The sequence below is a fragment of the Carassius auratus genome, unplaced genomic scaffold (assembly GCF_003368295.1).
Source record: "Carassius auratus strain Wakin unplaced genomic scaffold, ASM336829v1 scaf_tig00214568, whole genome shotgun sequence".
Classification (NCBI taxonomy): domain Eukaryota; kingdom Metazoa; phylum Chordata; class Actinopteri; order Cypriniformes; family Cyprinidae; genus Carassius; species Carassius auratus.
In genome coordinates, this window is record NW_020527713.1 from 57,163 (window position 1) to 85,000 (window position 27,838).

Genomic DNA, 27,838 nt, shown 5'->3' on the forward strand with positions numbered 1-27,838 from the left:
TATTTTTATTCATGTTAATTGATTTACAGCCTGTGTGTTTCCTGATCAATGCAATGAAAACATTTCTCTGATAACCCACTTGCCTCCTCTTCCCCCTTATGTTTCTTCTTTCTGTTCGGTCATTTATATTATTATTTCTGGTTTGTGTTCTTTAATGTTCTATTTGAAATATACTTAGATCACTGTGAGGTACATATAACCATCTTGCAAAAGGAAAAAAATCCATTAGTCAAAAGTCCTTCTGAGAGTCTTGCAATCAGGTGCCAATTTAGTCAGAAAGGCTTGAGTCACAGACATCAATAACAGGACAAAATAATAATCCACTGTACCGAGAGTTCCTCCTGTCAGTCTCCACACACTTTTTAGAAACGAGGTGACAGGATACAATGTTCAGTATGGTTCAGTGCTCTGAGAAAGAACATTTACAAAAGGCTTTCCAAACCTACACAGTTCTAAAGGAACAGTTAACCCAAAAATGAAAATGTCATTCCAAAACTGTGGACCACAAAAGGAGGAAATCTTAAGGTAAAGCAGTTTGCTACGGAAGTTCTAAGCGGCCATGCATTATAATATTTTTTCTTGTTGTTTTCTCGTTATAACGACTTAATTTTCTCGTTATCTCGACATAACGAAGTTCATTTTCTCGACATAACGAAGTTAGTTTTCTCGACATAACGAAGTTTGTTTTCTCGACATAACGAAGTTCGTTTTCTCGTTATAACGACTTAATTTTCTCTAAGAAGTTACAAAACTGCGCCAACAGGTGGCACTATAGACCTGAATATAACTTATGGGGTGTTGTACACTATCCACTTTACTGTACGCGGACCTTCCTCGTGCAGTCTTCATTACTGACATTTAATTAATTCAGAAATGTTAAATGCTTGAATCAATATGAATATTTTGTGTATTAAGTTCCTGCTAGATGCATGAGTTTCACCAACGCGTTCTGTGTCATAAAATAACTGCTTATCAAAACCAAGGTTGACATCACTGTATTCTGTTTATCTACAGTAGGACGGGATTTAACGATGCAGGCTGATGTGCTTCTTTTGCTTATTACTAATCTTTATTGTTAACCATATTGATGAGAAATGTGATGTATATGTAAAATCCATAGGCTAATTTAATTCAGTTTTGTTCTATAATGTAATCGTTTTTTTCTACACACACACACACTACACGTACACATGGACGCTCTTTTCAAACAGAAGCTTGAAAACTGAAATATAGGCTACAGTAAGAGCGCCTGCATGGCTGTCCATCAGATGCTGTCAAAGTTGAGTTTGTTACTATAGCAACAGTAAAACTGTCATGTCGTTATAACGAGAAAACAAACTTTCGTTATGTCGAGGTAACGAGAAAAATAAGTCGTTATAACGAGAAAACGACTTTCGTTATGTCGAGATAACGAGAAAATTAAGTCGTTATAACGAGAAAACAAAAAGGAAAAAAAATTGTAATGCATGGCCGCTTAGAACTTCCGTAGTTTGCTGCTTTCCATGCAATTAAAATGAATGGAGACCTTATTGCTTTAAATAATAATTAGTATATAAAAGTAAATATTATATACAATACCATTCAAAAGTATGGAAATGTTCTTCAGTGTCACCTGATTCTTTTACGAATCATTCTAATATGCTGGTTTGGTGTAAATGTCTTTAATGTGAATTGTAACTGATCAATTTAATGCATCCTTGCTGAGTGGTACTGGACATAACTGGACCTCTACTGGACCCCCTGGAGTTTTCTTTCAGGTCTGTGGATGAAGTGTTGAACATGGGATTGCACTTCATCCTGCAGTATCTGGACAAACCCAGGACTTATGGGAGGATCTTGTTTGTGGACTTCAGTTCGCTCTTCAACACCATCATCCCAACACTCCTCAAGTCCAAACTAAACCAGCTCTCTGTTTCTAGTTGTCAATGGATCACCAGCATTCTGATATAGTGGATAGAAAAAAATCACCCCCCTTGATAATAATACTTTTTTTTTTTGCTTTACTGTCTGAAATGAAGACGGATACAGTTTTTGTTTTATACAGTGCTTTTATAACACCAACAACATGTCAGAAATTGAATTTTAAAAATGTAAAAACTGAGTTCATCTACATTTCAGGCTGCAAAGCAACAAACTGTGATTATTTTAAAGAGGGGTAATTCGTTTCTATATACACTGTAGGCAACAGCTAGTGAGACTGGGGAAATGCATGTCAAACAACCACACCATCAGCACTGGCACCCCTCAGGGATGTGTCCTCTCCCCACTGCTCTTCTCCTTACACCAATGACTGCACTTCTACTGTCCCCTTAGTCAAGCTCCCCTAAGTTTCCAGATGACACTTCAGTCATCTGCCTCATCCAGGAACAGCTGGCTGTCTGGTGCAATATTAACAACCCACTCAAACTTCAGGAATTGCATGCATCCTGAGGAAAAGGGCTCAGAAAATCACTCTGGATCCCTCACACCCAAGCCTTCTTGAACTTTTGCCATCTGATCAGCACTACAGAGCACCGAAAACCAGTACACAGCTGTATACACACAATTTCTTTCTATTTTTATGTGTATTTTATTCATATTTTTATTATCTCTATGTTGTTGTCTCTGTGTATTGGAAGCTTCTGTCACAAAAAAATAAATACAAATAATTGTATGTGTCAACATACTTGGCAATAAACACTTTTTGACTCTTGACTTTTTAACCTTTTTTTGTAATTTTTTATAATTTCTTTTACATGATAAAGTCAATAATAAACAATTTACATTTTTCGGTGAACTATTCAAAATGATTTAAAAACTGTTCATAACAGTAACAATATGATTTAACAGTGTTTTATTAGACCAGCATAAATGATTTTGACTACATAAATCCAGCTACAATACAACACAGTATCCTTTTAAGTCAGAGGAACTGCAAATCAGTGGGGTGAAGAAAAAAATTGCTGCACACCTGTTGCACATCTCAGAACTGCATTTTCTGATGTAAATCCAGGTCATTATCAGACAGAAAATCACCTGAGCCAGGACAGAATCTGGGCCAGAGAAAAACACAGCTGGACAGAACAGGTGCATCTGGAGTAAAGCAGGCCAGGGATGAGAAAAACTGAAAATGACACCAAATCTAACCCTTTAAATACCCTAAAAACAAACCCACAGTGACAACATCTACCATAAATAAATCCACCTCAAATAAATGTTTTGAACAATGCATACACTAGTTAGTTCTTTAATATGACATATCAGAGATAGTTTGCGTGTAACAAGGATTCAAATAACTGTCTTAGTGCACCTTTAATGGTAAACATTATTATCACACTATTATAGCAAGAAATTGCATTCTTCTTGGATATTGTTAAATGATTCTGTTGTCATAGAAACAGGTAAAAGCATGTCAGGATTCTTAGCCACCTCTGAATTACAAAATACTACAGACACAAACACTTACAAAAACATTGCACACTGTTGTAAACTCCCACATAACAGCAGACCACAAGTGCTCATAGAGGCCCACATGCACGCCCTCAGTCATAACACCCTCACACACACACACACATGGACATGAGCTCTGTGTACACTCATAGAGAGATATAATGAAACACAAACATATATGACTGCTAAATGATGCAGCAAAAACACACATAATGTCTAGTCATACTTGAATAGAGAAGCAGGCAGCACCTCCATTACCAGATTGTATAGTCCTCATAAACAGCTCTGCTTTTGAAGAACATTAAAACATCATCAAGTGATGGGCCTGCAGGGTTTAACATTAGTCTGTTTAATCTTAAAGTGTTTTCATTATAAAACAGTTTCATTTCTGCAGAACCGTTCCTCTTTTTCTTCTTTCATGCCACTGTTTGTCATTCTCATACCAAACTGTCATATTTATCTCTGTCCTTCTTTTACCTGTACAGTTTACTTTAAGCTACGAATAATCTGTAGCTTACTACAGTAGCTATAAAAAAGCAGTTTGAGGTGATTTAATATTCTTTTTAAAACAGGATAATTTGACATAGTGATTAACCATGTACAGTTTAAGAAATCAAAGCGTATAAACAGAACGTAAACACTATTGTAATTTGAATATGAAACAACAGCAAGATATTATTATGTGCAATACAATGTATACTATCTATTCTGTAATATTATTGTAAAAAAAAAAAAAATATATATATATATATATTATACTGCATCATGCCAAAACTATAGGAACTCCAATAAATTGGTAAATCATTTATTTAACTGGTACATTTAAAATAACTGATTCACCAAAATGAATCTGACTTCCCAAAACTTCATATCAGAGAAGGAGGACATTTTTTGAGTTTCACATGGTTGTAAAGCTGAAAACAACGATGGGGCAATTTGTCGTGCTATAATGCTACTGGTTGGAAAAAGTACAGTAGCTTGTCGCTGGAAAAGCTACTCTAAATCAACTAAACCAAACCGCTAAAAATTGTTTTTAGGTTTGTAGCATCACAACTTTAGTCTGTTACTTTCCAACACTCATCACAGCTATGAAACTAGCATTAGCTGCAGCAGCATTGTCCTGTCAACAAACACCTAGGGGTTTGACTGACAGTGAACAGATGTTGCCTGAGGAGTGTCCAAACTAACACACACACACACACACACACACACACACACACACACACACACACACAGGTGATGAAAACCCATCTTCTGAAAGTGTTCTTGGATAGCCTAACTGTGAAATGATACAATTAAATTAGTTTAAAAAAAACATAATGGAATCTCCATTTCTTTATCAAAAAATTCTGACAACACAGATGTGACCTTGGCATTTAGACTTGGATAGAAAAATCTTCTCTTTCACTAAAAACTAAATCGCTGGACACTGGTGTGAAGAGTCATGTCTAAATAGAGTAATCAGTACTGATGGGTTCAGCCTCAGGAACAGCTCCGGCAGAGACCCAGCACTCATGGACCACCTGGACCACGAGACTTTATTACACTGGGACCGCAGATCCTCACTAATGATGTTAAATCTGCTGAGACTGAGCTCTCACTAAACAAGCCAGCCAGAGGAAAACAAACAAGACAGCTGGACAAACCCCTGAGGAACTCAGGAACAGCAGGACTATCAAATAAAATGTCTAATGTCTCATCCACTAAAAGCCTTCAGTAAATCTAGTTTCTCTCTCGTGCACAATAAAAATATTTATCATATAAATTGTCTTTATTTAATACACACTTTAAACCTTCCTTCTTTCCTTGTAATTAAGGTAATTAATAAATTAAGGGTAATTAAAGAATCAATCAAACCACCAACAACAGATACAAAAGGAAAGTGCACTGAAGATGAAATACTGACATATAAACATTTAGAAGAAAGACAGACATGGAAAGGCATGAGCGGTGATCAAAACAGTCTCTTTCAGTATGGAAAGCTTAAAAAAATCTGGGTTCAAAGCAGCAGTACAGCACAGATGGCAACTATTTTATGTTTAAACTGGCCGCTTACCTTTTCTGATACAGATAAGCTCATGTACTCCACAATTCCGTTCTCCACCTGCAGAAACAAAGCAACATTATATGACAAACAGTACACACATGCAACAACACATTAAACAGGGACACAAACTCACAGAAACAGACACACACTTAAAACTGATGCAAATGAGATTTGAAGACTTTATCACATTGACAAAACACTGGGCATTAAGAAGGCATGGAATGGATTTCAAAGAAACAATGTAAACTTTGACACAAGAGAACAATGTTTGTGTTGATAATTGACACATTGAATCAGTGCTGTTATTTTCAGTTAAAACTAAATTCAAGCAACTATGCAATTTAAAATAGAATAGCCAATTAAAAATCAGTGGTGCATAAAGCCACACTTAAGTAAAAGTAGATATATCTTACCCCAAAATGTCTTTGGTAGAAATTAAAGTCACCATTTAGAATATTACTTGAGGAAAAGTTTTAAAGTATGTGATACTTTTTGAATCTATTCATTTAAAAGGTAGATTCATTCAGGAATTAAACATTTGACTGTTTTAATGAGTGAGTCACTGAATCGTTCGTTAAAAAAACTGATTCATTCTATAAGAAAACGCCGTCATATGTGTTGCTTCCTGTTTTTATACCGTCTACGGTTGCTCCGGGGTGAAAAACAGTTTGGAACTAATTTAATTGGTGGAATACAGCAAAAACAGGCACCTAAAATGCTGATATCTGGAGAAAAATTTGTCAAAAACGTGTGACTATATTCAATTATATAAATATAAAAGACATACAGAGTCTTTAATCTTATACTTATATATTAAGTATATATTTATAATATAAATATAATAAAACTAATAATATAAAAATTATAATAAAACTTTTTTTTTTTACATTGAGGGCCCTTTACACTGATTATTTTAATATCTTAATACTTACAGCATTTTAAAAAAATTCAGTATGCCCAAATAGCACAACAAATTTTGGTATCAACCTTCTCAGACAACGTTCCAATGTGCTAGTATCTAACTTTAGCAAGAACAACTTACTGTAAGTCTTTAATCTATGCCCTGCTAAATAACCTTTCAAAGGTAAAGAATTCAAACAGGGATCTCTGTGCGGTTAAAACTCAAACATCACCTCAGTAGAACGGTTCACTTTACACATTGCAGCCGTGATCGGGTGTTTGCTGCGACGGTTCAGGTCAGAAACGTCTTTAAAGCTGAAACCCACACTCATGCAATAGAAAGCAGCCAAAAAGAGTTTCCATTATGTACAGCGTAAGACTAGCCCATGATGGTCTGCATAAGATGTAAGTAGGCAGTTGACAGTGGTTGGATTTAAACCTGGGACTAAGTGTAGTGATACCCCACACCAGAGCTAAGCATTCAGTTTAAACATGGGGTAGAATATCTCGACTCTGTCTGTGTGATGAGAATTAGCATTAATAATGACGAAAACAAATGATGTTGACCAATGATATAGTCAGTTGGTGAAAAATTGTTTGGAGTCAGTGTGATATTTAGTTTTTTGAAAGATTCAGAAATTCATAAAGAAAGAAATTTATTTAGCAATGAAATGGATTACATCAGATTGAAAAAACTGTTATTTTGAACTTTCTATTAATCAAAGAATCTTGAAAAAAATTTTAATCAGTTTATTAGGCAGCACAACTGTTGAGCATTTAAATTAATATGAAATATTTTTGGGGAAACAAATAAGCATATTGAATGATTTAAATATACAAAAAAGAAAACAGTACTGTACATTTAAATTTGTAACAATATTTCATATATTTTTTTCTGTAATTTATTTTTTATCATAAAATGCAGTCTCTCTGTGAGAGACACAGTAATAATATATTAATATTTATATTTTCCAAAATGTAAAATAAATAAATGAATAATATTATTACTGTGATTACTGGATGACATTGCCCTTTATTACTCAAACCTTCATAGACAAAATGGATCCATTTGAACCTATTTTAATTCAAATGCTCCTCAAACTAACAGTGAACAACAGATTGTATGGTACTTCAGTTTGAGAACCCTTGGAGTCCGGAATGAGCATCTCTGCACTGCCAAGAGCTTTATGTAACCCAAGAGGTCGTTTTGGTTTTCTATACTTCTCTTTTAAACCACATTCAGTGGAAGTATTTAGTGACCTTAGAAAAATCTACTCAAGTATATCTGTATAGTGCTTCACAATATATAGTGTTTTAAAGCAGATTTACAGAAACTGTGAGTTTCAATGTTACAATTGAGTAATAGCTTGTTATTTTTGCATTAAATATGATAACATTTGAAAAAAGGGAGACTTTGATTCTGGCTGAGCGTTGGCCTTTATCCTGTGGGGGGTTGTAATTTCAGTTTGTTTGTGAGAAGGTGATTAAAGGTCATTCTGGAGGAGAGAGATGGAAGCAGCCAAGGATGTCAGTTTATGCATTCTTAATGTGTGCTGTCAACCTGTAACACAACTGAAACCCTAGACATCTGTCTAATCAAGAGTCTATTCATGGTAGAATTACATCTAAGACTAAATTTCACAATGTGAATCTTTCCATGGTAATGAAGCTTGATCACTGCTCAATGACTGATCTTCATCACCTACAGTGATAAAAAAAGTAAGACACTTAAAAGGGGTCAAATGATGCGATTTCAGGTTTTGAGTGTTGCAAGCTTTTGTTGCATAAAGACAATCTGTAAAGTGGCAAAGACTAAAGTCTCAAATCCAAAGAGATATTCTTTATAAAAGTAAAGACTCATCCACGCCCTCCTAAACGCCTTATTTTAACACACCCCCACATGTCTACATCAATGTGTGGGAAGATTTGCATAACACCGCCCAAATGTTCATGCAAAGAAAGAAGGCATAACTTTTAATCTCGCTGTAGTATTATTGTTGCCGCTGCCATGTTGTGATGATCACAAATGCAGACATGGTTTTATGTTTACGCGGCGCGATACGCAATGCAACGCGTAAAAACACAGTACAAGTCATTATAATCAGTAATTATGTTCCCACTGGATGCAACAAAGGCCTCATTTTTAATGGATTTTATTGGTTTCGTTTCCTCGTGCCAGGAGACGGCATCATATGTTAAGGGGAAACATTTCTGTCACACGCTTGAGGTATTCAGCCAATCACAACACACTGAATAGCTGGCCAATCAGAGCACACCTCGCTTTTCAGACTGATCAGCTTTTAAAAATCGACACATTTCAGAAAGGCGGGGCGTAGAGGAGCAAGAATAATGTACATAATGTGGAAAATAATGTGTTTTTAACTGCATAAACACATTGTATTACACCAAATACACAGCATAATGTTCTTTTCAGCTACGTCCTATGACCCCTTTAAACACCAGTTTAATTTTGGACATTGGCACAAAGGGTTTTGGCTCTATCAAACGCTGTAATTATACATCACACAGCTGGGTAACACTTTAGAATAAGGTTCCATTAGTTAATGTTAGTTAATGTATTAATTAACATGAACAAACAATGAATAATACATTTATTACTGTATTTATTCACCTTCGTTAATGTTAGTTAATGAAAATACAGTTATTCATTGTTAGTTCATGGTAATTCACAGTGCATTAACTAATGTTAACAAGCACAACTTTTGATTTAAATAATGCATTAGCAAATGTTGAAATTAACATGAACTAAGACTTATAAATGCTGTAGAAGGATTGTTCTTGCTTAGTTCATGTTAACGAAAGTAGTTAACTAACATTAACTAATGGAACCTTATTCTAAAGTGTTACCCACAGCTGTGTGTAAAATGACCAACAGCTGAACGTTCATATATTTAAATGGAATCCTTTAACACAAAACTAGCCTGCAGAGAGTGAGTGAGTGTGTGAGTGAGTGAGTGAGTGTGTGATTGAGAAAGAAAGAGAGAGAGAGAAAGAGAGAGAGAGAGAGAGAGAGATCTTTATGAGAGCTATACTGACATGGTCTTTTGTCACACAGCCAGTGTGGTTTCAGAGCCATATGGTGTAGAGAGCAAATTAAAATCAAATTAAGATCTAACAGCTCTGCTAAATATGCAGTAACTTCCATCAAGTTGAACTGAAGTTGAACTCACATAATTTAGGATATCCTAGCAAGAGTTCCTGTTTCAATCCCTTCATCTGCAGTTTAGATTCAGCACAATGTTTAGGGACCATCTAAAGCACATTGCACATAATATGGCACAGATATCTGAACATTGATTTATTACTTTTAACTGGATATTTGGACTTCAAAAGTTTAAATTATACATTTAGGATTTATACATTATGTATAATGTCAACTGAAAAAGCAAGGTTATTATTATTTTTTTAACTAATAAGTTAAAGAGCCTTTTCCCCATTTAACTGGAAGGTTCATGGTCAGAATAAACTGCAAGTCGACCATTTAAACTGTTTGATTGATGCCAAGTCTGTAAATAAAGTAAGTATCTAAGCCAAGGTGAGGTTGCATGGCCAAACCCTAAGTACATCTTTCCTCTCTCTTTCTTTCATACATCCTTCTTAGACAGGGTTGTTTTGTATTTATAGAAGGCCGTCCCAGTTTTATACAGATATTTCCCTCTATTTAGTGTTTAAACCCTAGAATGAGGAAAAACAAAAGAGAGAGAAAGGGAAAAGAAGCGCCCTTGGATCTGGAGATCACGCTTTCTGAAGTAAAGTCATGTCAAACTTTGCAAAGCACAATGGATCCACCAAAGGACATGGACATGGTATAGCATAATAAAATCAATTGATATTAACAAAAATACTTGCATTAAACTACAAGATATACACAGTTGGTTTTCAGAAATTTCAGAATAATACAGATGTTGTAATACAATTTATGAAATGTTATGAAATGCCAAAAGTGAAGAAGTAAACAGAACAAAGTTATTTTCATTCAAAAAGTGTTTCTTCAGTATTCTCTACTAATATTTTGCCATCATAATACATTTAAAAATGTGTCCCAGCTCAGTAAGAGAATTAAGCACATGAGTACTATAAATACTCACACAAATATATAACTAAATACTGGTACTAAGTAGAAACTTAAATACTAACAAAGACCTCCATACCAATTCATACTATAGCCCAGGGTAGAAATCCAAGTATACTTTGCATACCACTTTATCTGCATCATTCTATCTGTATGGAGAATCCTTCCTGCCTGGGTTTAACAGTTCCAAATTTTGTCTATGCTATTTTCACCATCTCTCACTCTCTTTAAAAACAGCATCTTATCCTCACAGACTGACAGATTTACACACAAATCCGCTTTGGCTTCAAAAACAACAGCACACCGAAGCAACTCACCAGAGGGGATTTAGTGAAAATGCCACTGAGGAACAGAAAAACCTGTGATTTTCCAGTATCCCATTATGGGGTTGATGACTGACAACTGAAGCTCTTTTGAAATTAGTCTTTTCAATGTGTTTGTGGGTTATTTCTTTGATCTGGCAGAGGCATTTTATGCATTACTCTTAGTTATATGTTAGGGATGAGTGGGTACAGTATATGGGTGTTGTTTCATCTGTAGCCACAGCTGTAACATGTTTCTCTATTTATATTAGATTTAGTTTAGTTTAGACACTGGACAAACTTAATGCCATAGAACCTCACAATACTCATTACCATATTTTTATTTATTTATTTATTTGCACTCCGCCCCAAAAATGAAGCAGAGCCCATTATATACTAAATTAAGAATAAATTCACCTCTGACATGAATACCAAACCCTAAATTTTCACAACTAATAACAGAGTGATCATCACATGTAAGTTTGGATTTCAATAAAGGCAAAAGTCTATTGATTCTGGGAATGTGATGCTACGTACATTATTTCCAGGGTTTAGTGTTGCATGTGTGGTGAACATGCTGAGCCATTATTATCAATGGTTTAAGAAAAGAATAATCTTTGACATAGCTTTTCAAGACAGAAAATTATTTATATAATTTTTTTAAAATGCAACTAAAGATTTGTTTTAGGCCATTTACATGTTATTAATCATCTTCAAATCTAGCAAAAGTAAATGCTTGGTAAAAAATTTGCTAAACACATGCACAATGGAATGATGAGGGCTGAGTGTTGAATAGCGTGATTTAATATGATCCAACTCCATCAGGCAACAGTTAAAACCTCTGCCAACTCCATTAAAGAATCATTAGAGCTTGATTCATAGGTACAATTAGCACCCTTCCAAAACACACTTTCCAAAGTGATCACAGCTTTCAAAGAAAGATATTAGAAACTGCCATAAGCATATGGGTCATCTGTGCTTTTGTCTGGCACTTTTCTGTTTTAATTTAATCTGAAGCAAAATGGGATAGTAAAGAGAAAAATCACCCTATAGATTTGGTTGAGAAATTCACTATTTTAGCTAAAGCGATTATCCAAAGTGACTTCACTTTAAATGTCTTGAGCCACACTTATGTTGGTAGTGAGGGAAACAGGTATATTTACCTCAAAGGGAATTAATTATGATATTTCTAGGGAATTTGGACAGAATCACTGTTTTACTGCTGAACTGAATTGGCCAATGGTCAATTGAATGGGTCATATAACATTGGATATTGGATATTAATCTCCAAAGTATAGTGAAAACATTTATTAGCACATCAACAAGATCAGCAGGTAAAACACAAAACAAAACACAATATACTTCTCTTTTCAATATAAATAAGACTTTATTGGACAAAACTAAACTAATCTGACACAAACACATGTACTCACACATTCACACAACTTGCAGAAAGAATGAGTTTAAGAAATGTGAAATCCCAAGTTTACAGCAATATACGCAGTTTCATAGACCTGAACAACCATCAATCATTTGATTAAGTTTTGCATTGAGTTCCTCAATGAGGCTAATAAATTTAATTATATTAAATGCTCCAGTTGAGCTAGAATCTGGAGGTTTACTTGTGTTGCCTTTATCATGATTTTCATTGTGGCGTCATTGTAGAAATGGGTTTAATTCACTGGAGGTCTACTAATAATCTTCCGGAGTGACATCTTGGAGAACTAATCGTTGGGCTTTGGCTGAAGAATGGTGCAGAGTTGTGGGCTGGTTGAGGTTTTGGTGGTGGGCACAGATAAGGTTACAGGAGTCACAGGTTTGTGGCAAAATGAAACAAAACTCTCAATGGAAAAGAAACTTAAAAAGATAGAAAATAAGAGTGTGACGAGACTAGATGGCTTATCTCTTCATGATTGTAGAAGCAGCTGGCATGCAAGCTAGAGCATGCTGGGAAAGTGCTTGAAGAACTTGAAGGCAAAAAAGCCGTGGCAAAATTTGATTGTGTCCTGGGTTTTTAAACTCAGCCTTTAGATGCATCCCAATTGGTGTCTTTACCAGTTAGACATTTTCTTAGTTTGAGGTGTTTGAGGTCTACATTTCTCCTCCTAATACGTAAATCACATCGCAGAGTGTAATTTAGACAATATGTATATATATGTGTGTGTGTGCGTGTGTGTGTGTGTGTAAAAGACAGTGATTCTGTGAATGTAAGGATGTAGAAAAATGAAGGAAGTCTTAAACTATAGGATTTCCTCACGGTTTTACTTGTGATGATCATGATGTGTTGTCTCTTCGACCATTAATCTTGGGGTTCTTAAGGGTTCTTTGTTTTAAACTGTATGCTATTCAAAGCTGTTAGTTAGTTAGTTAGACTTGGGGTGCCAGAATCTTGGGCAGATTTATGGTCAACATCTTTTTATCCTGGGCCTCTGTGGAATTTGACTCTTTGTGTTGTTTTAACACTATTCTGATCGAATCTTAAATTGTCTGAATCGCTTTGATATCCTAGATGGTTCAGGAGTGCTTATATACAGTCTAATAGCACTGCGACTTTCCACTGTTTATATTACTCTGTTTGTCCTTTTCTGTGTCCATTAGTAGTGTGGTTACAGCATTACACCAAATGACTCTCTCATCTTAATGAATGAATAAATGAGGCATTCACATAGTGCTTTTATTATGTAGTACTGTAGACCCAAAGCACTTTACAATCATATCAGGGGTCTCTCCTCACCTCCTCTCTTTATTATGAGAGAGTCCATTTATTATCAACCCAACAATTGATTAGTTCAGAAAAAACAACTCATTCATGAACAAAACAAATACTGTAACTGACATTATAAGTGTGCCATTGAATCACTCACCAAACTGATTTGTTCAAACACACCAGAAACAAAGCAGGCAAGAGTCTCTTTGAATGAGACACACAATGATTTTTTCTGGCTTTGTTTGGACATAATTTAATTTGTGTATCACAAAATTATGAATTGTATTTATTAACGATTAATTATTAAAACATAATGAATTAATGAATTGATCAAACTAAACACAGAAGTTAACTCATTAACTTATTACACTGTTGTATAAAAGCAATGTTGGTCCAAATATCAAAACTATGTTTCTTTGCACAATTTTATCTCTTTCAGTTTTGTAGTGTTGGGTTGAGAGTTCCAGTATCAGTTATATGTAGCTGTCTTGACTAACTGTGACCCAGACTGACAGCCAGACAGCGAAAAGACAACTTTGCCCTAGAGTCTCTCTCTCTCTCTCTCTCTCTCTTGCACACACATTACCTGTCTGACCCACAACGCTGCAATTAACAGTTTAGCCCTCTAAGGGAGATCAAATTCACTACATCCTACATTTCTCCCCCTTTCTTTCTTACTCACTCACTCTCTCTCTTTCTCATCCTCTAGGGAGAGGGAGAGAGAAGCAATTGAAGTCAAGACACATAAAAGCTAATGGGCATTTGCAAAAAAAGTCTTAAAATCTGCACTAAATCTGAAGTCCCAAACCAATTAGAAGATTCTGTTTGCTGGCATACGCCTCCTCTCTACAAACTCCCCCAGGCTACTTACAGTCCTTTGAAGAGTTTTAAATCAGATATCAAGAACAGAAATTAAAATAACACTGATTAAAGTCCATTTGTTTTCATGGACACGATTGAATCTTTTAATCTGTGAGTGGCTTTAACTAATCCACCTAATGGGAAAACAGTAGGGAAAAAAATAGAAAAAGAAACTCATTTAAGTATCTTGGTTGCTTTCTTCTTCACAAGCGCCCAGTAGACCAACACTACACAGCAACTACGGCCCTGCACCTTTACTCTCTGGAGTCCTCTGCTGCTGTTGGGTGAGGGAATGGGGCTCTGTGTGTGTTTTGGTGACTGGAATCTGCTGGGACTTCATCTACTTCACACTCTTCATTCAGACTTTGCATTGGATCAGGTTTATGATCTGTCTGCACTGATCTGAGTCATGAAAACAGACTCTGCAGAAGTCAGACTCTTGAGAACTGCACCACAGCTGATGCAGCTAATTTCATGTACAAAATGCCCCTAAAGACTGTGTGGGTTTGCATGTAAATGTTAGTCTAGAGGCAGAGAACAGGCAAGTCTTATCAGTTTTTAAATTTGCATTACTTTTTGATTAATTCAAACAGTGTTGCAAAATGTGAAACAAAAAATGCTAATCATAACGTGTACTTCATTTTCAGAAATCCAGTGTGTGATATTCTCTTTGGGATAAACCACAGTTGGCCAAGGAAAGAAATCAACATCCCATGGGCAGCAGGAAAGAACCAGAGAAAGAGAGAGAAATTAAAGATATTAAACAGTCTGTTTGGAATTAGAGATTTATTCAGTATAACCATTAAACTTGCACCCTCAAAAAATTGAGCCAAGTTAATTTTGAATGCAACTTCCATAAAACTATTTGTCCCTTTGGTAACTGGCAATTAAGATAAATGATTACTGCAGATAAAAAAGAAGTAGAAGAAAAATATATATAAATGCATGTCCACAACTTTAAACCCAAATAATTTTTGACAGTTTCTTGCCACAGTTGAATAAATGAAATGAAAAATTACCACAGCTGATCACAGTTGAAAGTCAAATTGGCTTTTTGTTATTATATCTTTCATTTGGATTTAATGAGTTACACTGATTAAAAGAAGCTGGATAAAACAAAAACTTTGTCCATCTTCAATTCAGGCTGCAAAGCTACAAAATGTAATTATTTTAAAGGTGGGTCAGTTTTTTTTTTTATAACCACTCTAATTGCTGCTCTTTTGAACTTTCATGAAAGTATCAGTATTTTGAACTTTCATCAAAATATTAATTGAAGAAACCTGAAAAGAATGTATCAAGTTTTCCACGAAATATTAAGCAGCACAACTGTTTTCACCTTTAATAATAATACTACTACATTTTTCATGAACACCAGATCAGCATATTATAATGATTTTTAAAGGTACATGTGACAATGAATGAGTGGAATAACAGCTGCTGAAAATTCAGCTTTGCCATCACAGGAATAAATGACATATATAAATATAATATTTAAATATATTAATATAAAATATATAAATATAAAATATATTATTATTGGGAAAAATACACTATATTTACCAAACTGTCAAATGGTAGAGTAAAATATGAAAAAATTAAAGTGTGTAAATTCGATCCAGTCAATCGATTTGCATTTTCCACAGGTCATAATCCATCTTCATGTCACCCGAAACTCTTATGGCTATTTTAAGTCGTGGAACACAAGGGCTGTTATTATCAAAATGTCAAGGGAACAAAATGGAAAACAGAATATTTTTACTGATTCTACACTAGTTTCTAAATCTTAAACCAGTGTTTAACCAACCAGTGCATCATTTATTTTGACTAAACATTTAGAAACAGGTAAAATAGCAAAGAAGAAGAGAGAACCACCACAAACCTCTGCAGAGAAAAGACACCAAAGACACTCTTAACATGCACACATTTTAATAATTTTGTGTTGAACAGGAAATGGCAGCTATTTAATGTGATTAGCAATGGAGCTTATGAAGCTGAGGGTATGTTGCCTCCAATGCTCTGGAATAACACCTCTTGTAAACAGCTCTTTCAGATTTTGATTAACTCATTTTCTCATTTGCCGGTAAAAGGAAGCAACATACTAATGGTGAGCCAACTGACCGATGAGACTATTCACTGGTGAACCGTAAGACTTATCCACCTCTACATTAAATAAAAACAACTTTAACACAACTCACTGCACCTTAATCATTGCATGTAAGTAGCATTTGAGAGCTTTAAAGGTCATCCATTACAGAGATCCATCAGAGTTTGAAATGTACCTGTCAGTGCTGATTATAGAGTGCCTTCTTTTAGCTATGGCTGAATTACTTCGCCGTAATCATTCCAAATTTGTCCTTCATATGAAACAAAAGGCTGCAAGTGACGTGAAATTAATGCACCATGTTTTCAAAATCCATCATGCTGGCCATCAAGCTGTCCTTACAGCATTTATCTACAAAAGTAAAGTAAACATATCACAATACACTCATTCAGAAGATGTATCTCACAACCACACCAAAAGCAGCAAAAGCAGGAGCTCTTTCAGGGGGAATACACTTCACTCAAGTGATAACAGTTAAACAAATACTCAACAGCCTCTTTTTTTCATCCTATTCTTCCCTATAAGCAATCCACATCCTGCTTAATGTGCAGCTCTTTTGTTATGCTAACATGATTTGAGGTTTTATTCTGTGCAGAACTCCAGTGAAATGCTGTAAATATTTGTTAAATATGTAAATATTTAACTGACCTGCAGTGTAAAGTAGAATAACCAGAGCTCGTAAGCTTTACAGGTTATCGGGGATCTACATGACATATCCACATTTCTATTAAATATTAAGATTGACTTTCCCTTTTTCAGATTCTTGCAGATTTCTGGCAAAAGTAAAGAAACACTGGATTCTGCAGTGTAGTTAGCTTGGGGCATTGTTTATTATTGATTACAAGCATTAATATCTGTAAGGTCAAGATATGACATTATACATCTAAGATCATACAATAATGAAGACAAAAGCATAATTTAGGAGCTGTCATTAGTGAAATTCAGAATTCATTGTCAAACATTGTTTTCCTTTAGGGTGAATGATGCAAAATTGATTATCGAAGAAGCACTGATAAAAGCTGTATACTTTCAGCTGTACTATAACAAAAGTAAAATAATAATAATAATAATAATAATAATAATAATAATTTATGTGTGCTGATATTTCTCCATGTTAAGTGGGACAGATTATCAGCAAAAATGGGAAAGCAATTTTATATTGATAGCAAACATGTTTGCTGCAATTTAGATACTACAATAACACATTTAGAGCAATTTCATTCAATGAAATAATTACATATAATAACACAATAATTAGGTAATTAATCATAAAGCTTATTAGTCCCATTTCACCTGATAGCCCATTTTGCTAGCCAAATCAGTAAAAATAAAATAATAATATATATATATATATATATATATATATATATATATATATATATATATATATATATATATGATGTATGTATGTATGTATGTATGTGTATATATATATATATATATATATATATATATATATATATATATATATATATATATATATATATATATATATATATACAGTATATATAGTTAATGTGCATGCAGTTCAAAATTATAAAATCATTTGAGAATATTACTAATCTCTCTCAAACAGCACATTTCAAATGCACACTGCACATTCAGTAAGAACCCTCTTCTCATGTGGAGGCTGTGTGTGTGGGTGTGTTGGTACTGGTTTAGAGTCATGGTCAATAAAAAAAGAAGCAAGCCTTTTATACACAATCATAATCCAGTCACATAGATGTAACTACTCTTTACATACAAACTAACATATTGATAAACTTGAGCCAACTGATATACACACCACCTACATTTATAATATAAACAGCATATTCAAAAACCAGCACATAGCTACTATTTGAATCGATGTGAAGGCAAATCAGAAATAGTAGCTGCAAACAGTTAACTCAATGAAATGAACAATAAACGTCTATGAAAACGGGCACAAATGCTTAAGAACAAAGATAAAGAGCACCGTAATCCCCAAACAAGAAAATCTCAGCTAAATAGACCTCGCGCGACTCTTCGCGCAACCTGTAGGAATGTCGCAAAACAAAACTCAAAGATTGAATACTGGCTTTAAAAGAGCCTCGAATTCAACACCGACGGCGGCACACTCCCCAAACTGTGAAGTGAAACCAATGGATTTCCTTAACGAAGCTACGGGCACCTGCTGATAGCGCCGGTTCTCTCGCACTATAGTGGAAGAAACCAAATATTCAGAGAAAGTAACGGCGAGGAGACTTGACTGATGGAGTTGGCAGACGGGAGCTGTTCTTTCAGCACCACGATCACTCCAATCCACACTACAACACACAAACTTTCCCATCAACATCCCTTTAACACCAAAACACTCTATACCACGTTGAATGGGAAAATAGTCACATTTAACCACTTCACGTACAGCGATGTGCTTTGGATAGAGAAGTGAGTTTGAGAGAAGAGGAGAGCTCTATTTGCCTACTTACCATCTATCGCCATGATGTTCTGGTCTGGACTAAACCATGGCGCGTATTTAAGACGGGGTGGGCGACCGCTCCAGTGCGCGGGGGAGGAGAGGGGGACACGCATCAGATGGTATATTCTGGGATGACAGAAAAGTCTACACTGGATTCCTGCTGTGCCTCTTAGCATGATCCTGATTTACTATTTTCAAATAATAATGTTTAAGGGTGGGATGAATTACAAGACGGCACTCAAAAGACCAAAACTAAATAGGCCACCCCCCCCCCAAATAAAGCAAATAAATGAATAAAAAAAGGAAATTTGCTGAAAATGTACTCACCCTCAGGCTATCCAGGCTGTAGTTGAGATTATTTATTTATATTTCTTCATTGGAACAGATATGGAGAAATTTTGCAATAACTTGCTCACCAGTGCATCCTCTGTAGTGAATGGGTGCTGTCAGAATGAGAGCCCAAACAGCTGATAAAAACACAATAATCCACAAATAATTCACTCGACCATCAATTAATGTCTTGTGAAGTGAAAAGCTGTTTGTAATATCCATCATCATGACATTTTTAACTGCATTGCTTCAGTTTAAATAATTCATACTCTCAACACTTCCTCCTCCAGTTAATTTTTGGGTAAACCATTCCTTTAAATTTATTGCCATATCATCTTCAAAGGCTATTACAATACAATAAATGCATTAGGTATTTCTGGGTCCTCATAACATAAAAAATTGGACAGATCCAAGTTAGAGCTATATTGACATTTTGGTAGTTCGTTGTTTAGCTAAAGTGTACAGTTTCAGAAACATCATACTGACTCTCTGAAATACTTGATTCTGATTTAAAAAAAAAATTACATGCCAATTTGTTAGTTTATTTGGTAAGTAGCCATGTATTAAGAGGAATATTAGTGTTATTTCAAATTTTCTAACATTTTTAATCAGCTGTTTTGTTTGGACAGGACATATTGTGATTTTAGGACTGCAAAGATCAAATATGAATTGCAACAAATATTAGCAATGATCATTTAGATCCCACATTTCTATCAAGCTCTCCTGGGATTTTACAAAATTAATATCCAAACAGCAGGCATCCTGCCTAATGACAGTGAAATTTAGAAAGCATCTGTATTCAAACGCAATTAAATGTACAGCTACTCATACCCTCAAAACAGCCTCTGTATGTCCATGTATGTAATTAAGAGATATTACTGAGCAAAATTCATATTTTGCTTTTTCCCTTTTAATATGATTATATGATTATAACCATGTCCAGTTTGTGAGACAGTGTTCTGCAACAGCAATTGCTTTACTTGTTGTAAACTGGGATCTCTCTGTCTTTGCTTTCAACTCTGTTCTGAGAGAAGTGCTTGTGCATTTCCTGTCAACTGGGATGCCATTAGATTTCTGTAAGTATCAGAAGCCATTCAGAGAACTTACAGGAGGAACGATGAAAGGGAGAGCAAGAGAAATACATTTGGGAAATCAGCTTTGTCTTTTCAGAGTGTCAAAAGAAAAACATAGTGTGTCTGAGATACCAATAAGGACTTCATCAGATGTGAATCTGACAGTATTGGCAATGTTATTAAAATCCCATCTGGCTGCTTTAAAAGTCGCCATGGTTACCCGCTGTTGCCATGCACCCATTGTTCTGGTTAAAAACACAAGCACGTGCCATCATGCTAGAAATAACAGTCTCTCAACAGTCTCTCTCCATCTACTCTATCATTTCCCATCCTCTTCTGTGTCTGCACAATGGAGCCCATCAATCTTTTATTTTATTTTAATTTCACATTCAGTAACAAAAACATTTTCAGTGTTAACTGGCGCTGGTGGGAACTGAGGTTTAATTACATGTACAAGGTCATCTACTCCAATTCCCAAAGCCATAACATCACAGAAATGTCACTGACAATTAAGAATGACTAAATAATTCTCATCCCTCTTTCTTTCTGGGTGTAAATTGTGATAATGGGTTTTGACTGCTCACATCTCTCTGTTTATTCTCTATTTGATTGTTAATAATAGGCAGAGCAAATGTGAGGACACGCAGACACCCCTCCACCGGCTAACTGCGAAAATGGACAATGATCCCAACACACAAAATCAATGGAAAAAAATGTAGGCAAGAACAAGGTAATTGAGTTTTTTTTTTACATTTTGAGAGTAAATTTGAATGCATCTGTCTTATTTCTGCATTAAGGAATGCCCAGCTGCAAGCAAACAACAATCATGGTATATTTTAGTATGAAACTAGCATTTGGGTTGCAGTCTGTGTGAGAGGTTATCTGACTGGGGTGGTTTGGACGTCTGGGCAGAATTTTCTCTATCAATAACTGACCTCCTCTTCCTCCCTTGCCATTTCTTTAGGTTTGTTTTGTGTGTGGTTATTTTTGGATTGTGATTTGAGAGCCGCTTCCAAATGGTTGTGCTCATCAGTGTCATCGTTGTCATAGAAACACTCAGACATCTATTAACCCTTTCAGTTTCAGGAAGAGATAAAGAGGAAGATTGAGTTGGCCTGAGACAAATCAATACAACTCTTTGGTCTTTTCTTTGAGAGAGATGAGGTGAACAGCTAAGCATCTTGTCTTGAAATAAACTTGAATGTATGTTCACAACCTTATATGTACGTTTTGACTGTAAGAAAAAACCGATCTTTACCTTTTTGGGGGGGACAGAAAAGCTTATAAACAGGGAAAGGATATGTCCTAATCATGTCTGTGAGACAAGCTGCTCAAGTTCTTCTGGGAAAACGATAACCTATCAGAAGACAGAGCCAGCAAACCAGGGGTATCATATATTCAGACCAAAATAATATTTTATGCAATATTTCCATTGACAAGTAGTTAATATTGAGCAACTAGTATTTTAGACACTGCCAGTAACTTTGTGGATTTTTGCTCCTCTAATGACGCACATTTCCTAGAAAAACACAGTAGCAGTGTTTCCGAAAGAATGTTTTTTTTTTATCCATTGTAATTTTAGATTGTTTAGTAATATGCTTCTGTCACTTTTATTAGTTTTTTTTTATTTCTATTTAGCCTTATTTAATTTTTAGTAATCTAAGTATTTATTTATTTTTTTCCCTCTATTATATATTTCCGTTATATTACTTTATTTCAATTAACAAAAATATTTTAATAGTTTTAGTTGATTGCACTGTTTTATGTATTCACTGTATTTTATGGCAATTTAAACGTTTTAAATTCATTTTAAATATTTTTTTTAATCATTTTTAAAGTTTTTAAATTGCTTGTTTTATTTTTATTCATGATTATTTTCCTTTATTGTGTACGAAATGTGCTATATAAATAAACTTTATAGCCTTGCCTTGATACAATAAGCGGTGGGAATAATATGATGATGTTGCATTGTTACATCAGTGTTCTTGAAATGGCGTTTGGCCAATGAGAACTGTTGTAAAATGCAGGATGAAACATGTGATTAAAAGTCCCAATCCAAGTACAAGTGAAAAGAAAAGGTGCTCCTGATACCTGTTACTATCTTATGGCCAGATCTCCAAACACAGTTCAGAGCTCTCACTCTCTCCCAAAACACACACACACTAGATTTGTGTTGCCAGGGTTTCCAAGGCAACAGACTACCCAGACTCCAATAAACACATGAGAGACTGGACACACAGTAGAAAGATGCCATAGTTTGGCATTGACTTTAAAGTGATGGGGTGTTTCAAACAAATGGAGAAAAAAAAAAAAAACGAGTGCATAATTAAGAAAAAAGGTCACCTTCACTCACTGGTCATCTATTCCTTCTCACACAAACAAGCCTGATCAAAATCACAGACAACAAATATTTAGTTAACATTAATATTAAAAATGCTACTGACGCTGCACCATAACTAGAGGAATAAAATTATTAAGATGGATGTGATTACATGAAGATCTTGTGCAAATTTTTTTTCATTATATTTGTATATTTTAAAAAGCTCAAACATCTGTGATCAAGCCAAAAACTCTGTAATACAGAAAATGGGGCTCAGATGTAGAGGTAGGCATCACACATACAAACATGATCATCTCTAGCATGTTTGCAGCAATACACTGCCTCAGCTAAACTCCAGGTCTGATTAATATTTCATAACACACCACTCAATGAAACAGCTGCACAGAGCAATTCCTCAGATCCTTTCAACAATGCATATGAGAGATTATTTAGACAGTTCCTCAGTTTCTGTAGCTCTAAAATGATACAGATGATACTAATATGCAAGCTCAGCAGAAATGTTTTGTGGCATCACTGCATGAGCGTACAGAGGTCAGCAGAGGAATCCCAATGGAGTTTAGAGAGGATTCAAAAGGCAGCGCAGCAGGATTGTGTGCTCATGGAAAAAAACTGGAAGGAGATTTGTTGGATGGATCAATGGTTATATTTGATACAGTCAGATGCTGGCCTTGGCCAAGCAACTCACACACTCATTTCTTTCATTATTTATGACAAGCCAGTGTATACTTGTACCAGCTACAGAGCAATAGAGTTCACATCTGAAAGAGAGAGAGTGAGAGTGTGTATCTGTGTGTGAAACAGCAGCTCCATTTTCCAACTGACAGCGAAACAGAGCAAGAAAAAAGAAAGCAAAAAACAGAAGTGCATCTGATCACTGGGGAGTTTGAGACAATAGGACTTTAATCCAAATTGGCAAACGTTCCACTTCATACAGAACTGTCACATTGGGAGGTAATTAGATGAATTAGTCATTTCCAGCGTGATCATTAGAAGTTAACTCTTGCTCATGTCATTTAATAAGTCACAATAACAAGCAGTGATTACTACATTGTTAAAAGCTTGTGTGTATTTACTACACTGAACAGTGAAGGTAGCTCAACTAAGAATTTTTTTCTGCTTACCAGTAGATTTTTAAGTGGCCCCACAACTACAATAAATATTTGTTTTCATAATTGAATGAATGATGCATTTATTTGTATTATTTTTGTGATATTTGGTATTTAACTATTTTTAATTTATGCCATAATTTAACATTAACTTTAAAGGAGATTAAATCCTAAAATCTCTTGAAGAGCACATATAGATGCATTAGTTGCTCAACACACTTTACAACAATATTCAATAAACAAAAAGTTTAGTTATTGGATGTTACAATTTAAAACACGTTCATGATCAATGTAAGATATAGTGACATTGTAACACTTTTTTGACAAGACAGGTGACACTTCAACTGGTCAGAACTTCTCATCCTTTTTGTGGAGCCCTGTAAACCTTCTGAAAGTAATTATGAAAAAAAAAAAAAAAAAAAAGACATGGGCTGTGACTACATTAAAAAAAGAACACAAAAAGACATGCAAACAAGATCATAACATTTAGTCAAATGACTGAATTTTATTTGTAGATGACTTGAGCTGTATATTGTATATTTGAAGGAGTGTCCATTACCACAAACACAGATTACTTTCTTTGTCTGAGAGGTTGAAAATGTTACACGCTTGTCAAGGTCATGTGTTTTTCTCCTCCCCTGTGATGAAAAGGTGCACTGATTTTTTGGACTGGAGCATCTGAGCGGCGCGGTCGACCCCAGTGATAGCAGCCAGACGATGCATGTCATATCGGGAGTAAAGGGCTGTGCAGGTGAAGCTGACAGAACCACCACCCTCTCTGACACCAGCCTGAAGCATATTACACACCTCACTGTAGAAGTGAGGGTACGTAGGCAACCCGTAGAAGATCAGGTTATGGATGCCCTTTATAGTGTATCTGAGAGAAAAGAGAATTAAGAACTTGTAAAAATTCAAACTTATACTGAAAATTTTTTTAATTTAAGTGTTTTTATTTTTATTGGTCTGCATCATTTTTTTTAGAGTACTGTTGAAAAGCTTGGCGTCTGTAAGATTTATTTGATGCTTTTGAAAAAAGGCTGCAATTATTTGATAAAAATATAGTAAAAAAAGCTCTTATGCTTAAATTTTTATGCTTAAAATGTTGCATTTATTCCTGTCAAGGCAGAGCTGAATTATCAGAAACCATTACTCCTGTCTTCAGTCTCACATGATCCTTCAGTATTTTTATTTTCTTTGCAACATTATAAACGTCTTTGTTACTTCTGATCACTTTAATGCATGCTTGTTGAACAAAAGCATTAAATTACTAATGCATAAAATCTGACCGAACCCAAACTTTTGAACAGTAGTGTAAAGAAAGTATACAACTGACAATAATACGTTTATAAAACACACACCTCTTGTAGAAGTGGAATCTCTCAGAGAAGAGCATAAACTGTTTTTCTCCTTTCTGGAAGTAATGTCGTGCTCGAGACACCTCTGATCTCTGCGAGTACTCGCTGACACTAGCGAAACTCACGTCTTCCTTCTTCAGGTAGTTGCGCAGGCGAACAAAATCAAAATACGATGGCACATAGATGAAAGTGTGGGACATGACAGAGTCTCTGTACTGGGGCAGGATCTTATCCACAAAGAACTGGAACCTAAAGGATAATACTGTTTAAATACTTGCAAATAATTAATAAACATTATAATCTGACCATATGCGGTCATCTGAATACAGTTCTTTAAAATAACGTTGCATCTTACTCGCTTTCTAATATGAGTTTGAGATAATTATTTTACTGCAAAATAATTTCATAGTCAATCATAAATACTTTCTCTCAGAGGTTTCTCTGTGCAGACTGAATGCTGCTGCTCTCTAGTGTTCAGAATGTAAAACAGCAGGCATCTGTTACCTGGCATCCTGGTCCATGAAGCTGTCAGAGTGAAACATCTGGAACACATGTGGCAACTGCACCAGAACCTGACAGATTGAGCCCACCTTTGGAATAGTTTTACTGCACACCTGAAGGAAAGATGGACAGTAGTATCTGTAAACTTAAACTACCTTCAAAAGTCGGCGTAATTAATTTCGTTTAAAACAGAATTTTTATTCTTGTGGAAAATGTGACACTTTTTTTTCTTTAGTATTTTTAGAAATTTATAGAAAGTCCAAAAGAACAGCATTTATTTACAATAAATGAAATAAACTTACAATAAACTTTTGATCAACTTAATGCATTCTTGCTGAATAAAAGAATTAATTTCTTTTAAGATTTAAAAACAATCTACTGACACAAAACCTTTGAACATCTATTGTAAAAAGGTTTATATTGTCAATATGTTAGTTAAACATGACCATAAAACACTCCCTTAAGACCAAAATACAAATACTTCACAATCTGATCAGTTCTCAGGGCGTTTGGTTGTGTACCTGACCCCTGTAGTTGTGGGAGTGTTTGGTAAGGATGTTGGTGATCTGAGGCTCTTGTATGGCACTGAACACCAGCGTCTGTCTATAATTCGCCGCCCAGTTGTTCAGGTTCCACATGCGCACACGAGAGAAATCCACACCATGAGAGTCCAGCGGCTGCAGATTCAAACACTTCAACACATGCTGCAACACAACGGAAAATGGCCATTTATACACAGAAATATGTCTACATTATAATTTATTACACCAAGAACACTGTGCTATTCAATTTAAAATCTATCATTCGAATTTAAACTAAAGTGTTCTAAAAGAACCTTTGGACAACTGAAACCCACCAGCAAGTGTTCCCAGTTTTGCATGAGGAACACATCTGCCTGGTCCACAATCAGAAGTTCGATGGAGGACAGGAAGTCAAAGTCTCTCTTTTTCTCACCGTCGGTACCAAGAACTGTGCGCAGACCCAGCGGAGATGCAATGATGATGTCAGAAGAGTAGAAGGGAGAATAGAGACGCATACTGCGTTTCATGATAGACACACCTGCCCACAGACAGCGAAAAATAGAAATCAGGCACAATAAAAAAATTTATAAAAATTCAAAGGTGTAAAATTTAACTGCCTAAACTAGGAGAACCAAAGGGCTTGAAACAATCTATTATCATTGTCTGGTTTAACTCTAACCCAATATGTAGTCACAGCTTTAAGCATTTCAGTATTCAAACATTAACGTGCATCACATATTATCATTTAAGGATTTCAATTAATAGGAAAAACTTTACTGTACCTATCCTGAAATGGTCATCTGTATTTCCAGAAAAGATTGCATGGTAGTCATCAGGTCTTTGCAGTTTGGGCGGACTTTCACCAGGCTCCTCTCCATACTCTTCCTTGAACCTCTTCTTGTTACTGACATCCATCTTCTTGCCTTTGGGCTCTAAAAGCGTTATGAAGGTCTGGACCACTCGCAGCACTCCATCTCTGAATGGCACCAGAATCAAAACCTAAAAAAGGGAGAATTAATTCAGCACTCTTATTCTTGTTGTAATCAAGAGAATACAGATAAATGAATGAAACATTTAAAATAATTTGATAACATATTTATGTTTAACATCAAGTACAGGACAAACTGATTAAAAATTAACCGATGCAGTATTAAAAAAAAAACAAACAAAAAAAAACACTGTACTCCTATGAAGACATGGGTACCTTTGGTCTAGTAATGCCCTGGTCCCGAAACTCCTCATTCACATCTTTAGTTTCCTTCAACTTGGCATTATTTCTTAGCACACGAGTGTTTGCCTTTAACACATGGTTTAGCACATGAAGACAGTATGCACTCCGCACTTCCTTGGCCTCCCTCAAGGGAGAGCTGTTTGTAAAATGCACATCCCTGTAAGTACCTGCAAAATCAAAATAAAGGAGATGAGGATAGTGAAAAAAGTGATAGCAAAATTGTTTTAATTTTGTTGACATACCCATGAGCCCAAGCAATTCCTTCTGCAGCTCTGTAATATCGTTCACATCGCCTCCCTCAGGTGCAAAGGACTTGTTTAACAAGCACCAATTTGCCTCCAGGGTTTTGTGGATGGTTGGAAACGGGGCAGAAGAGGGCTGCCCCACGGCTGGGAAACGTTCCAGTGGACACGTACACTGCAGAGTGCCCAGCTTCGGCCACTGACGGGTGAGGAAGAATTGTAAAATTTCACACCTTTTTGTGGTCAATAAGACTTTTG

At 35.4% G+C, this 27,838-nt stretch overlaps 2 protein-coding genes across 3 annotated transcripts in view; both read right to left on the reverse strand.

Moving 5' to 3' along the window:
* LOC113092327 (synaptotagmin-14-like) overlaps window positions 1-18,924 on the reverse strand; it is a 34,509-nt gene extending 15,585 nt beyond the window's left edge. The window contains exons 1-2 of the mRNA XM_026257905.1: window positions 18,891-18,924; window positions 5,486-5,533 (exon numbers count right to left, since the gene is read on the reverse strand). Coding sequence (XP_026113690.1) covers window positions 5,486-5,533; window positions 18,891-18,903 — 61 coding nt within the window. The 5' untranslated portion in view covers window positions 18,904-18,924. The remainder of the gene's footprint in view (window positions 1-5,485; window positions 5,534-18,890) is intronic.
* Window positions 18,925-23,506: 4,582 nt separating this feature from the next.
* Window positions 23,507-27,838, reverse strand: part of LOC113092321 (digestive organ expansion factor-like) — a 6,151-nt gene continuing 1,819 nt past the window's right edge. For both annotated transcript variants that reach the window (XM_026257898.1, XM_026257899.1), the window contains 8 exons: window positions 27,581-27,779; window positions 27,312-27,505; window positions 26,890-27,106; window positions 26,443-26,645; window positions 26,108-26,290; window positions 25,590-25,699; window positions 25,089-25,334; window positions 23,507-24,607 (listed from right to left, as the gene is read on the reverse strand). In XM_026257898.1, the coding sequence (XP_026113683.1) occupies window positions 24,349-24,607; window positions 25,089-25,334; window positions 25,590-25,699; window positions 26,108-26,290; window positions 26,443-26,645; window positions 26,890-27,106; window positions 27,312-27,505; window positions 27,581-27,779 (1,611 nt within the window). In that variant the 3' untranslated portion in view covers window positions 23,507-24,348. The remainder of the gene's footprint in view (window positions 24,608-25,088; window positions 25,335-25,589; window positions 25,700-26,107; window positions 26,291-26,442; window positions 26,646-26,889; window positions 27,107-27,311; window positions 27,506-27,580; window positions 27,780-27,838) is intronic.